This window comes from Lepidochelys kempii, chromosome 4 (genome assembly GCF_965140265.1).
Source record: "Lepidochelys kempii isolate rLepKem1 chromosome 4, rLepKem1.hap2, whole genome shotgun sequence".
NCBI classification, from domain to species: domain Eukaryota; kingdom Metazoa; phylum Chordata; order Testudines; family Cheloniidae; genus Lepidochelys; species Lepidochelys kempii.
Genome location: NC_133259.1, coordinates 94,607,404 through 94,622,905, shown reverse-complemented (window position 1 = coordinate 94,622,905; position 15,502 = coordinate 94,607,404). Strand labels below are relative to the sequence as shown.

Here is a 15,502-nt window from a genome sequence, read left to right as displayed (position 1 = left end):
CAGAGGGATTGGGCCTATTACTACTTGCTGACATGATATATGTTGCTGCCACAAAAGCTATAGATGTGGATGTTCCTGCCTGTTTCAACACTAGATATACACAAGACCAAGAGAGGTGCACAGACTGAGTAGAAGCAAAGTAGAAGTAGAAGTTTGCCTAGGGGGAGAGCCCAAAGATTTTGTTTGCCTTTCAGCCTTCTGGGAACAGTAAATACAACAACTGAAGAGAAGAGGCTCTTGATACGTTAAAAAGAAAGAAAATATGGACAGTGAGGAACAGCTGTTGTGACCTGCACAGGATGCGCCATGATTGTCTTTCTGCTGGAGGACAGAAGCGTCTTCATCTGTATGAGTGCAAGCTGGTCTCCATAGTGGAAGAAAATATTAAAGGACTGGAGACCCAAGTATTGACCCAAGCATTGCATCAGAGAAAATGAAGACTTCCTGGTTAGAAGTTAGGATTTGGTACTGTGGGTACAGCATGCTGAAGAATTGGAGAGGGTAATACAGGGGAGACTGAAGAGCAGGGAAGAAAATTGGCAGCGTGTGACCTGCACAAGAAGAAGAACCAATACACCCCTAATACAGATAGATCTAAGCAACCGCTTTCAGACTCTGGGCACAGGTTCTACTGCTAAAATGCCTTGGAAGAGTCATCTGAGGGAAGAAATCAGAAGGAGACCCTGTCGACCGGAAGGCATGGGGTGTGTTGTCTTAGGGATGGGGGGTTCCATGACCACAACTCCCAAAAGGAGGAGAAGGGTGGTGGTGGTGGTCAGGGATTCCTCCTAAGGGAGATAGAGTCATCCATCTGCCATCTGGACCAGGAATCCCAAGAACAGTGCTGCTTGCCCAGAGCTAGAATTTAGGATGTGACTGAGAGTCTGCCAAGACTCATTAAGCCCCTAGACCACTACCAATTCCTACTTATCCACGTGGGCACCAATGATACTGCCAAGAGTGACCTTGTATGGATCACTGCAGACAACATGGCTCTGGGAAGAAGCATAAAAGAATTTGGGGCTCAAGTGATGTTCTCATCCGTCCTCCCTATTGAAGAAAAGGTCCAGGAAGGGACTATCATTTCATGGAAGTAAATGCATGGCTACCCAGGTGGTGCTGGTGAGAGAGATTTGCCTTCTTCAACAATGAGCTGATGTTCCAGGAAAAAGGATTACTTTGTTGAGTTGGGCTCCATCTATCAAATACTGTGAAGAGCATCTTTGGACATTGTCTGCATAACTTGATGAGAGCTTTAAACTATGTCTTATGGGGGACAGTGGCAAAAAACTGTCCAATGCACATCTAGGCTCAAGTAATGAAGACAAAGGAAAGGGCTTAAATTCTGGAAAAGGGACTAGAAAACCACAACTGCATTAAAAAGGCAAGAAGAAAAACAACAGGGCAGTCTGCAAAATATTTTTGATGTCTGTATACCAATGCAAGAAGTATAGGGAAACAAGCAGGATGAACTACAAGTTATGGCATATGAAGAAAATTATGACTTAATTGGCATTACAGTGACTTGGTGGGACAACTACCATGATTGGAGTACCAGCATAAATACACTTGCTCAGATTCAAGAGCAAGTGAGCGGCAGATCCACTTAGAGTCTCTGGGTGAAGATAAAAAGGGACAAGAATAGTAGCCATGTTATGGTAGTCGTCTATTCCAGACCACAAAATGAGGAAGAGTAAGTGGCGAGGCATTCTAAAAGCAGGTAACAAGATTATATCTTGTATATAAGGCATATCTTGACTTTAGTGTGACTTTTGATACTGTCTCGCATGACCTACTCATAAAAAAACTAGGGAAATTCAGCCTAGAAGGAGCTACTATAAGGTGAGTGCATAACTGGTTGGAAAACCATTCCCAGACAGTAGTTATCAGTGGTTCACAGTCAAGCTGGAAGGGCATATCAAGTGGGGTCCCACGGGCAGGGCTGTTCCTAGGGGTGTGTGGGGCCTGGGACATAGGTGCCGAATTTCTAATCTGCTGGGGGGTTCTCCCCCTAACTCTGCCCAAGCCCTGACCCCACCCCACCCGTTCCCCCAAGGCCCCACCCCTGGCCCTGCTCCTCCCCCCACCCAGTTCTGCTCTGCCCGCCTTTTCCCGCCCAGTTCTGCCCCCTCCCCGAGCATGCTGCTCCCTCGCTCCTCTCCTCTCCCCCCACCGCCTCCTGATGCTGTGAAATATCTGATCTGTGGCAGGTGGCAGGTGCTGAAAACGAGGGGAAGGCTCTGATCAGCGGGGCCCACAGGAGAGCATGAGGCGTCGGGGGGGAAGGGGAGGTTCTGGTAGGTGAGTTCTTCCTTGCCACCCACACCTGCCTGCTCACCTGCTGCTCGCCTCCCCGCTCGCCTCCTCATCCTGCTCGGCCCAATTTGCCATAACCAAGGGATGGCTCTACTCACAGGGATCAGTTCTGGGTCTGGTTCTGTTTAATATATTCACGCACGATTTATATAATGGCATAGACAGTACTTATAAAGTTTGTGGATGATACCAAGTTGGGAGGGGTTGCAAGTTCTTTGGAGGACAGGAGTAAAATTCAAAATGATCTAGACAAACTGGAGAATTGGTCCGAAGAAAATAGGATGAAATTCGATAAGGACAAATGCAAAGTACTCCACTTAGGAAGGAACAATCAGTTGCACACATACAAAATGGGAAGTGACTGCCTAGGAAGGAGTATGGCAGAAAGGGATCTGGGGTGTCACAGTGGATCACAAGCTAAATATGAGTCAACAGTTTAACACCGTTGCAAAAAAAAAGCAAACAACATTCTGGGATGTATTAGCAGAAGTGTTGTAAGCAAGGCACAAGTAGTGGTTCAGAAAGTTGAGGAAACAACTAGGAGGTCATCCATTTTGGATCTTATTTTGACCACCAGGGATGAATTAGTTGCAAACACGAAGGTAGTCGGGAACTTGGGAGGAAATGATCATGATGTTATAGAATTCAAGATCCTAAGGAAAGGAGGACATGAGAATAGCAAAACAAGGACACTGGACTTCAGAAGGGGAGATTTCAACCAACTCAGAGAAATAATAGGCAAGATCCCATGGAAAGACCAATTAGGAAGAAAATGAGATGAAGGGAGCAGTTCCTAAAAGATATAAAACTAGAGGCTCAACATCAAGCTATTCCAATGCAGAGGAAAGATAAGAAGAGCAACAGGGGGACAATGTGGCTGCACAAGGAGCTTTTTAGCTATCGAAAACACCAAAGGGATATACACAGCAAAAGGAAGGAGGGGCATGTCACCAAGGAAGTATACATGGGAATAGCACAAGTATGTAGGGACAAAAACAGGAAAACCAAGGCAAAGAATGAGTTACAGCTGTCCAGGAATGCTAGAGACAACAAGAAGGGGTTTTTCAGATATGCCAGACAAAAAAGAATGGTCAGGGATGGTGTGGGTCCATTGCTCAACGGAGAAGGTGAGCTGGTAATGGAAGATGATAGGAAGGCAGAGCTGCTCAATGCCTACTTTGCTTCAGTCTTCTCACAAAAAAAATAAAGTTACCAGATGACTAGCAAAGTTACCATAGACAATAAAGGGGAAGGGATGCAGATCAGGATACGTCAAGAATATATCAGAGAACTTCTGACCAATTTGAATGAATTCAAGACAGCGGGGCCCGATGCTATTCACCCTCGGGTGCTGAAGGAATTAGCTGAAAAAAAATGTCAGCGCCACTGGAAATAATGGAGGCAAACTTCTGGATGACAGGAGAAGTCCCAGAAAACCGGAGAAGGGCTTATGTACTGCCCATCTTTAAAAAGGGGAAAAAGGAGGACCTGGGAAACTATAGACCAGTCAGCCTGACCTTGATATCTGGGAAGCTACTAGAACAATGTACAAAACATTTAATTTGCAAATACCTGGAGGATGCACAGGTAATCATTAGCAGCCAGCATGGATTTACTAAGAACAAATCATGCCATTCCAACTTGATTTCTGTCCTTGACAGGGTAACTGGTTCGGTGGATAGGGGAAATGTGGTGGACACAACATACCTGGACTTGGCTTTTGACACAGTCCCACATGACATTAAATTGGAGAAATGCGGGCTCAGAGGAACTACCATTAAGTCAATACATACTGGTTAAACAACTGCAAACAATGAGTTAAGTATTAATGGAATGATGTCAGATTGGAAGGAGGTCTTGAGAGGGGTTCTGCAAGCTTGACACAAAACTAGAGGAGTTGCCAATATTTTGAAAGGCAGAAGATAAGGACAGATTCCATCAACTCAGCCAAAATAGGATACAGAATGGGTTAAGAGGGGCAACCCAAACAAATTTAATGACCAGTGAGTAATTTCTCATTGTCATTTGTCCCTTCCTTCTCCCATCCTTTGGAAAATTCCAGATCATCAGCAGACATATTAAGCAGTCCTACAAGGGAAGGTGGGTTTATATGAAAGGTGACTTGGAATATGTTAAATATTAAGTTGGTCTCTGCTACCTATAAACACATGGAAAAGTGAGAAACATTTGTAGGGAACTGACTATAGCTTTGCAGATTTTTAGCTTTGCAACTTTTTAGTCTGGGGACCTTAGTCCAAACCTGTGCAGGAGGTGGAAATACCCTTAGGTTAGAGTGATCTCTCAGTGGCAGAGGTGGAGTTAAGCCCATTTGTTCACAAGTATGTAATCAGTGACTGTTAGGGTATGTCTACACTACGAGATTAGGTCGATTTTATAGAAGTCGATTTTTAGAAATCAATTTTATACAGTCGATTGTGTATGTCCACACTAAGCATATTAATTCAGCGGAGTGCATCCTCACTAGCCTGGCTAGCATCGACTTACAGAGCGGTGCACAGTGGGTACCTATCCCACAGTTCCTGCAGTCTCCACTGCCCATTGGAATTAAGCTCCCAATGCCTGATGGGGCAAAAACATTGTTGCGGGTGGTTTTGGGTACATGTCGTCAGTTGCCCCTCCCTCCGTGAAAGCAACGGCAGACAATCATTTTGTGTCTTCTTTCTTGGGTTACTGATGCAGACGCCATACCGTGGCAAGCATGGAGCCTGCTCAGCTCACCGTCACCATACATCTTCTGAGTGCTGCTGGCAGACGCGGTACTGCATTGCTACACAGCAGCAATTCCTGATAGCTATCGTACGTGTCCTGGGTGCTCCTGGTAGACCTCGGTGAGGTAGATCAGAGGAGCCTGGACAGACATGGCTATCCTCCTCTTAGAGCACCGAATGGGAACCAGAGACTCTAGGTAATTCTCTTCTTTAAGTTTCATCTCATGGAGATTCAGTCCTGCCTGGAATATCATGCGAGCTGGAGGCTTCTGCCTCAGGCTGCTCTCCCAGACGGCAGCACCGCGCAGTCGCACCTACCCCAGCCTACCCCTTGCTCCCATGCCCCATGAAGCCTGGATAATAGTAAGGAGCAGTTCAACTAGACTGAGCAAGTGCAGAATGGTGGTAGAATGTGCCTTTGGATATTTAAAAGCTCGTTGGCGCTATTTGCTGACTAGGTCAGACCTCAGCGCAACAGACATTCCCATTGTTATTGCTGCTTACTGTGTGCTCCATAATATCTGTGAGAGTAAGGGGGAAACATTTATGGCGGGGTAAGAGGTTGAGGCAAATTGCCTGGCGTCCAATTTTGAGCAGCCAGACACCAAGGCGATTAGAAGAGCACAGCAAGTGCTGTGCATCAGAGAGGCTTTGAAAACCAGTTTCATGACTGGCCAGGCTTCGGTGTGACAGTTATATGTGTTTCTCCTTGCTGCAAACCCGCCCCCTTTGTTGATTTTAATTCCCTGTAAGCCAACCACCCTCCCACCTTCGAAATAAAGTAACTATTGTTTTGAAACAATGCATTCTTTCTTTATAATTAAAACAAAAGTGAGATAACTGACAAGGTAGCCTGGGTAGGGTGGGGGAGGAGGTAAGGATAAGGCCACATTGCTTATTGTAGCCACACTAAAAATCAAACTGTTTGAATGACAGCCTTCTGTTGCTCGGGCCATCCTCTGGAGTGGAGTGGCTGGGTGCCCGGAGCCTCCCCCCACCCCCCGCATTCTTGGGCGTCTGGGTGAGGAGGCTATGGAACATGGGGAGGATGGCAGGCAGTTATACATTGGATGCAGTGGGGGGCTCTGTGCTCTTGTTGGCTTTCCTACAGCTCCAACAGATGCTTCATCATGTCTGTTTGCTCCCCCATTAGCCTCAGCATCGCCTCCTGCCTCTGCTCTTCGTGCTCACTTAATTCTTTCCTGGCCTCTGCCATTGAATGCCTCCATGCATTAAGTTGTGCCCTATCAGTGTGGGAGGACTGCATGAGCTCAGAAGTGTGTGAAAATCACGAGTGTGTTTTTTTTCACCTTCTAATTTGTGATAACCTCAGGGACGGAGATAATAGGGGGAGTGTAGAAACATTTTATGCTCTCCTATTCCGGGGGACTGCATGGTCACCTGTGCTGCTGAGTTCGCCACGCTGACCAAACACAAAATGAAACTGAAAAGTTCCTGGGGCTTTTCCTGTGTACCTGGCTAGTGCATTGGAGTTCAAAGTGCTGTCCAGAGCAGTCACAATTGAGCACTCTGGGATAGTTCCCTGAGGCCAATACCGTCAATTTGCATCCGCACTACCCCAAATTCAACCCAACAAGGTCGATTTTAGCGCTACTCTCCTTGTCGGGGAGGAGTACAGAAGTCCATTTTAAGAGCTCTTTAGGTCGATGGAATGGGATTGGGTGTGTGGATGCAGTCATTTTTAAATCGACCTAAGGTGGCTAAATTCAACCTAACCCGTAGTTTAGACCAGGCCTTAGTGTCATAGTAGCCAGAGACTCTACTTAAGGTGTTAGAAATGGACAAACTATCTTTGTACCTCAAAAGGGCTACATATGAAGTAGGTAAAACTAAATGGTTCTCTCTACATTCACGATGTGTAGTTTCTTCTCAAGGGGAGAGGAAGGATTTGGATAGATGATTGGAAGGATCATGGGCTTATTAACATGGAAGTCCAAAACCACTTAGGACTTTCTAGACAAATGAAACAACATTCTGTCAGATGAAAAACTCTAAGAATGAGAGTTAATCTACTGAACTTAATTATTCAACATGCTAAGATGAGGTTTTAGCAATGAATGGAGATACTTTCATAGTCAAAAGATGCAAAAAAACTTTCACACACGTCCCCACAGACCTTAGAGGCCACCCAGATAGTAATTGTCTCGTCCAATCTGATTTTGCATAGTGTCCAGAGGAGAACAGGAAAGTGAAAATGTAACGCCTTTTCCCAAATCAGAGGAATGCATTTCACCACAGGAAGGAGAGGTCTAAGAGCAGAAGCATAGGATCTGAAGGCAAACCTATTAGTTTAACACCTGTTGCAGAGTGAGAGGCCACCTTCCGGTGTATGCCCCTTAGCTCCAGAATAAAAGAAGAGAAGACTGAACTATGGAAATCACTTTCTCTTTTTTATTCTGGAACCAGCTAGATTAAAAAAGACTTGAGAACTGAAGTATGGGGGTGTCCTCAATGCTTCTTCGATGAAGGCTGGTACAATGTAGAGCCTTTAAAACACAAAAATACCAACCCTTGATTCCCATCACAAACAGATTTTTAGTTATACAAGGTTCCATCTCCAATTCTGTAACATACCTTCCAAGAGACTACAGGTGAGTCAGACCAACTCTCTGCACCTCAGCCTCCTCTTCTATAAAATAGGGACAATATTACTCTACCTCAGTGCTTTTTCAGTTCTGAGGAATTCAGAAAGAAGGCACTAATTACCACAAAAGCAGCACCAGAACTAACGCATCACTGGAACAGAGCAGGTAGGAATCAAACATATGGGGTAAAGGTAGTAAAGGGTTTGAGAGAGACAGTCATTATTCCTCAAGAAAAAGAAAGTCTGCTAAGAAGATGGAGGGCTCCCTGAAGTATTTCTCAGATATTTTCTGCACCAGTGGGAGCTTGTCAGATAGTCACAGGATCCTCTGAAGGGTTAATTTTGACATTCTTCCTGCCAGTGGGGTCCTATGCAGTCTTATAGGAATTCTTGAAAGATGCTCTCCAAAAGTTATCAGGGACTGGAAACCTGCAAACTGGCGTAGAGTCACCAGATTGTTCTTAATCATGGTCTTTTCTAGCTAGGTGTTTCCTAATTTTGTCCCTATTCTCCATGTCCCTTCCTAGTATCAATCTTGCTCCTATCTTCTAATCTGAAAGAGAAATTACTATACTGAACAAAGGGAACAGAACTGGAAAAACTGAAAGCTAGACTTCATGTTTATAGCAGAGAAGACAAAAATAATAAATAAATGAGATGTAAGGGGTGAAGTCTTTATGCTTTTCACTATTCCTTTTCTCCATGCTTCCTGATAGAGGATGCTACAGTGCTGGTAGTCTAGAATTTTCCTCATGATGAAAGAAGAAACAGATGAACAAGAAATGGGATGGAAGAGAAATCTCAGAACAAAGAAGAGATGGAGTATAAGGAAAACACTTTTCAGATTTTTCAGATGCTTTGGTTCCATTTTTAGATGTTCAAAGCTTTCTAGGTCTGATTTTCAGCATTTTAGCAAATGCCAATATGCCCAGTTTACACACAACTGACTAGATGATCATCTGTATAGCCCATGTACATACAAACATAGGACTGGAAGGGACCTCGAGAGGTCATCTAGTTCAGACCCCGACACTCATGGCAGGACTAAGTATTATCTACGCTATTCCTGACAGGTGTTTGTTTAACCTGCTCTTAAAAATTTCCAATGATGGGGATTCTACAACCTCCCTAGACAATTTATTCCAATGCTTACCCATGCTGACAGTTAGGAAGTTTTTCCTAATGTCCAACCTAAACCTCGCTTGCTACAATTTAAGCCCACTGCTTCTAATCCTATCATCAGAGGTTAAGAACAGTATTTCACCCTCCTCCTTGTAACAACCTTTTATGTACCTGAAAACTGTTATCATGTCCTCTCTTAGTCTTCTCTTTTCCAGATTAAACAAACCCAATTTCTTCAAGCTTCCCTCACAGGTCATGTTTTCCAGACCTTTAATCTTTTTTGTTGCTTTTCTCTGGACTTTCTCCAGTTTGTCCACATCCTTCCTGAAATGTGGCACCCAGAACTAGACACAATACTCCAGTTGAGGCCTAATCAATATGGAGTAGAGTGGAAGAATTACTTCTCATGTCTTGTTTACAACACTCCTGCTAATACATCCCAGAATGATGATGGGGTTCAAAAGGGAGCTAGATAGATTCATGGAGAATAGGTCCATCAATGGCTATTAGCCAGGATGGGCAGTATGGTGTCCCTAGCCTCTGTTTGCAGAAGCTGGGATTGGGTGACAGGGCATGGATCACTTGATGATAACCTGTCTGTTCATTCCCTTTGGGGCACCTGCCATTGGCCACTGTGAGAGGACAGGATTCTGGGTTTGATGGACCTTTGGTATGACCCAGTATGGCGGTTCTTATGGTCTTATCACCTTATTATTTTTTAGATGTTTGCAAATTGATTGTTTTATTATTTGCTCCATTATCTTTCTGGGTACAGAAGGTAAGCTGACTGGTCTATAATTCCCTGGGTTGTCCTTATTTCCCTTTTTATAAATTGGCACTATATTTGCCCTTTTCCAGTCTTCTGGATTCTCTCCCATCTTCCATGACTTTTAAAAGACACATGTGAAAGAGAAGATATTTACAAATACCAGGTCACTTAAAATCAAGCTCTCTAATGACTATCCAGAATATTTAGAAAGTATAAATTGCCTAGAAAAATAACATCAGTATGTCAGTTTTGTGGCAACCTCGGACTGCAGATGCTAGAGCACTCTCACAGCATCTCAGCAGTCTTGTTCAGCTGCCTCAACTCCTTGACTCCCACCAGAAGCTTTATCCTATATCATAGTGTGATCACTAAAACATCCCCCTCTGCATCATACAATCAGAGTAGGTGGCTTACCTCTTTCACTTTCCTCCATCAGTAGCCCTATTACGGATGCCAGGTGTCCGGTTTTCAACTGGAACTCCCGGTCAAAAAGGGACCCTGGCGGCTATGGTCAGCATTGGTGACCGGGTCATTAAAAATCCGGTCAGCAGAGCTGCAGGGCCAAGTCCCGATCTGTCCTGGCACCGCGTTGCACCCCGGAAGCAACCAGCAGGTCTGGCTCTCAGGCAGGGGTGCCACGGGGTTCTGCGCTCTGTCCCCGCCCCGAACACCAGTTCTGTACTCTCACTGGCTGGGAACCGACTGGGGTGGTGGTGCTTGTGGGAGAGAGCAGCCCATGGAGCCTCCTGGGCCCCCCTGCCTAGAAGCTGGACCTGCTGGCCACTTCCGGAGTGCAGCGCGGACCCAGGACAAGCAGGGAGTTTGCCTTAGCCCTGCTGTGCACTGACCAGGAGCCCCTCGAGGTAAGCCCATGCCCCAATCCCTGAGCCCCTCCTGTACCCCAAACGTCTCATCCCTGGCCCCACCCCAGAGCCTGCACCCCCTCCAGTACCCCAACCCCCTGCCTCAACCCGCAGCCCCTCTCACACGTCGAATCCTTCGGCCCCACCCCCTCAGCCTGGAACTCACTCCTACACCCCCAGCCAGATCCCTCACCTCCTCCCACACCCCAACTCCCTGCCCCAGCCAGGAACCCCCTCCTGCATCCTGAACTCCTCATTTCTGTTCTCACCTTGGAGCCCACACCCCCTCCCCCACCCCAACCTGCCCCAGTCCAGTGAAAGTGAGTGAGGGTGGGGGAGAGCAAGCCACTGAGGGAGCGGGAATGTAGTAAGGTGGGGAGGGGCCTCAGGGAAGGGGTTGGGCTAGGATGTTTGGTTTTGTGAGATTGGGAAGTTGGCAACCCTAAACCCTATCCTAGCAGCTGAAGCTCTCCTGAGGTATTTGATCCCAGTATTTGTGGCCCTTCCATTTCCTCCTCCTAAATACTAGAACCTTTCTACATCTCCAAAACATCCACACAGCTGCCACAACTCTCCTCCTTGTCTGCAACCAAACTCAACTGTCCTCTTGGAGCAGTGGTTCTCAACCTGCGGCCCATGGGTCACTTGTGGCTCAATCAGCACACAGCTGCGGCCCATGTGACATCCTCAGAGCCATACAAGTAGTATTGGATGCAGCCCATATAACACGGTAAATAGGTTGAGAATCACTGTAAGATATCTCCCCAACTTCACCTGATCACCTACCTGGTTGCCACTGCCCTCCCATAGTCCCCTACACACTAATGAGTTAATGTACCCCTGAAAAATATAGAAGTGTAAGGATTAAAATGGTATTTACCCTTCCAAACTGAAAGGGCAGTCAAACTGATAATACAAATACATGATACTACTATTACATAAACTGTAGCAAATCAAGTAAGTATCGAATCATATGGATGTACAAAAAATGTGAACTGAATTTATTTTAAAACCAATTTTATCTCCCATACTTGTGCATAGAATGTACTAAATTATGAAAAAGGTATTCTTTCTTTGCCACAATTTGAATAAAAATCTCTAGATTGCATATGTTGGTTTAGTTTTAGAAACAGTACATAAAAATGGAATAGTGTAACGTTGTTGGTGTTTATTAGTGTAATCTTGGAAATTATTATTTTTCAAGTAAAGTAATACAGTACTTTTCAGAGTTTGTATTTATTTTACTTACTTACCATACTGGAAGGCTTTTAGTGGAAACCAAAACAGAATAACTGAGTGGAAGAGGCCATTTAAACAATGAACCCAGAAAACCTAAGGGAAAACAAAAATCCATGAGAACCATTTGCGGTAAACTAGCTCTGTGAACCATGACCTTTTTTTTATCTTTGAGTTAGAGTCACAAAAAGTGTTTTTGTCAGGCCACCACTGTGAACCGATATAAATGACAGGCACTTTCTGCCTCTTAGCCCTTCATGGGTCATATATTTATTTTTATGTTTCAAAAAAGGTGCTTACTGTCACTTTAAAATTTCACAATTATCAGTAAAATTTTAAAATAGATACAAAACAGTATTTTGATTATGCTGAAAAATACGCAACAAAACAGACAACTACAAACATTACATTTCTTAGATAATACTCTAAAAATTACTTTAGCATTTGGGTTTCATTTTACCTTTCTCACATGATACACAATTTGGATAAAAGGACCGTTAAACTCAAATTTCTATACAAACTAGTTTACATATTTCAGATACAAAATAAAATACAAACTGAAATTAAAAAGCATCATTCTTGGATTTCTTCTTACTGTATAATTCATAATAAATTTTCCATACTGCTTCCTTATTTGACAGAGACAAGTTATTAAACTTGAAAACTGTTACATTTGTGCTAAATTACTCTAATTTTACTACCGAATTTATTATCATTTGTGAAAGACAAATACTGTTCATAGGAACTGTGCTGTATATTTATATAAGCATAAATATACTATTGGTGCTTTCTATAGCATATTGTAGATAGGCATGAAAGAATTGACTAAGCTATCAAGAAAAATGGATTTTGAACTCTTGTTCAGGACAACAATTGTGTTTTATCATTGGAAATGCTTTTTACAAACATAACATTTATTGTACAAAACTGACATGTATTAATAGTTTTAAGTTGTTCAAACAAGAGAAATGAAGTTGCCTGCCTCACAAAATTTTCCACTATGACTCAAAGTCCTTTGTTAGCTTACCCACCTACTTTGGGTTGTATGATCCAATTTATGCTCCAATACTTTGCACATTTGAACTTGTGTTACTCATTAACCTTTGTCTCTCCTTCTTGCCATGTCATTACCACAATTTTTTATTTGACAGAAAGCACAGGTGGGTGCAAGAAAAATTAGTTCTACTTTTCCATTTTCCTGACCAATACTTATTGTCACATGCTAATCCTTTAACCTCTGTCATGACCTCATAACCCCTGACCCTTTTTACCATAATAAACCTACGCATCATCATTCAGTGCAACAATGATTCCATTTCTTCTACACTCAGAACTCACACCAACTGTTCTGCTTATAGTTAAGAATTTTGTAGACATTTCCTCAATAACATTGCAAAAAATTGCAAGGGATATAGCCACACAATTTCCACGAGAGCTGTGTGTTTAAGTCCTGGACAACCCTGAACACTGAAGGATTAAATAAGGAATAAAATTATAAATTTTCATTTTTTTCTGTGAAACGCATCACATATGGACATAACTGACCTAATTTAAGGGTCTTTCTGGATTAATTAACTGAAAATTCAAGAGGCATTACTTAGCATGCCATTTGATTTTTCACAACTTTTACCAGGATTCTTTTTGGTTTTGTCCACTTATAAATAAAGTCTCAAATAATATGAACTACTGGGAAATGATTTACTAATACTAAAAATATGTCCTGATCATTACAGTATGTAGAAAGAGTAATAATATCAATTAATATAATTCCTATATACATACATGAATGTTTTAGAATTCTATCAGTATTAATCTCACTAGTATCATATTAAGGTGATAACACAACCATACTAATGGATCATGTGACCAAAACACAATTCTTATATATATTTTTAAAAGAGTTACAATGACACAATGGATTGCCTAAAAATATTTCCTACCAACCACTTTCAGTTTTGGTTGGGGGAAAAAAAAATAAGAGTAAGAGGAGAAAATTCTCACATAGTAGTCCTAACAAAGATGGCTTAGAACTTAATGTTACATTATATATAGTGGACCAATTCCTCAACTGGTTTAAATAGGTATAAATCCATTGACTTTAAACAGAACTATGCCAATTTACATCAGTTGGGGATCTGACCATGTTACATTATATCATACAGTATATATTACCAAATATATGGAGACATTGCTAATCATAAATTGAGAACTTAGATGTCTCTATCTTTAATAATGGTTACCACAATGTATACTTAAACTATCTGAGATTTCCTAAACATGTGTGTGTGTGTATATATATATATATATATAAATCAAATCAGCATAACAACTGAAAGGTGCTGCACATCAATGTGTATGTGTTAAAAAGAGTTTTCAGATTCGTGCTATTCTATGGCATATAAAATACAAACTTATTATTTACTTACTTTGTAATTAAAAATTTCATTATATTAATAAAATTACAGTTTCAAAGATGTATTTCAGTTTGCCTTTCTTTTATTTACATTATTTTTCCATTTGTGTAAATCTGCAAGAAACTGTATTTATTCTAAAACCAAGCCCAACTTTCAGTTTCAATTTTGCCAATTTTAAAAAAACTAGTCTTTGCAATATAGACACTATGCATTTTCCACCAGTATTATCATAGATCTCTTTGAAGCTAACTCCAAACACACAATTTAAATTCCTTGTTAAAACAGGACTAGTATGTTTTTTTCATAGCTCAAAATTAATGAAGAATGGTATAAGGCTCCTCCGCCTACCAATTTAATGACAGCTCTTATTGTCCTTTGCTCTACATCTCCACATGGGTCAGTAATCCATTTCCACACAACAGTTCAAGTACATAAGATTTGAGGACCGAAAGGACAAATCACTTCTGCCTGAAGGAGACAGCTTTATTATCAGCAGTCAAAAAACAAACCGTTTTTTAAAATAACGTTTGCCAGTATATAAAAAACTGGATAAATAAGATTTGTGCTTTTCATAGACAATGATTTCCAGTCACTGAAGACTGATGGGAATATTAAAAAACAACCTTCCATTTTTAACTTTATGAGAATATATGGCACAGGAATAAAATGGATAACCACCGTGCATTATGTTTAAGTTTGTTCTAATTTTAATGCAATTGTCTTCTACCTTTGTGTTAAAGTCCAGGGCATTTTGAGAAGTCTTGTATAATTCTGGATATTTCAGCATATTTTCCTTTCGGCAGGATCTCTCAAATATTCCAAGAGTCAGTGGTGGCATAGCTGTAAACATCTAACATATAAATCAAAAAATGTATCATGGAGCTTGAGAACTAAAAACTTCATAAAGAATCAAGAGACTTTAATAAAAATTGTTGAACAAAATAGGAATTAAATGCATTAAAAACCCAAAACCTTACCACATTGTAAAGACCTATACACCATCTTTCAAAAAGAATTTGTCCAGAAAAGCCATTAACAAAAGCAAACCAGATCTGAAAAGGAAGAGAGATATGTGACTTATATGTTCTACAAAGAGTTTTAAAATACATTTTAGCTCTGCTTTATTAAAGAGATGTTTTTAGGACATTCGCTAAATAGGTTTGAATATTTTAACATTTTTCAACCCTGAAAATTACTGATAAATCTCAATTGATATTTTGTTCAGAGCAGTATGTCGGGTAATGACTAGTCACATATGTTAGCAATTCTGTTTCTTTGACTAAATCTGAACCTGTTTCTAAAAGAAAGCCAGTTTCAAAACACTGATGTGCCTCACATAATATGAGACTTATTCATGTAACTGTGTTTATATCTACAGCTAAAATGTAACTTTCTTATGAATAATAGTAAAGAATATAACACACTGAAATATTTTAGTTCAAATAATT

General features: G+C 41.7%; 1 protein-coding gene across 7 annotated transcripts in view; it reads right to left on the bottom strand.

The window, feature by feature from the left end:
* ATP8A1 (ATPase phospholipid transporting 8A1) overlaps window positions 1–15,502 on the bottom strand; it is a 241,893-nt gene that overhangs the window by 50,433 nt on the left and 175,958 nt on the right. For all 7 annotated transcript variants that reach the window (XM_073342153.1, XM_073342148.1, XM_073342147.1 and 4 more), the window contains 3 exons: window positions 15,032–15,106; window positions 14,782–14,904; window positions 11,658–11,736 (listed from right to left, as the gene is read on the bottom strand). In XM_073342153.1, the coding sequence (XP_073198254.1) occupies window positions 11,658–11,736; window positions 14,782–14,904; window positions 15,032–15,106 (277 nt within the window). The remainder of the gene's footprint in view (window positions 1–11,657; window positions 11,737–14,781; window positions 14,905–15,031; window positions 15,107–15,502) is intronic.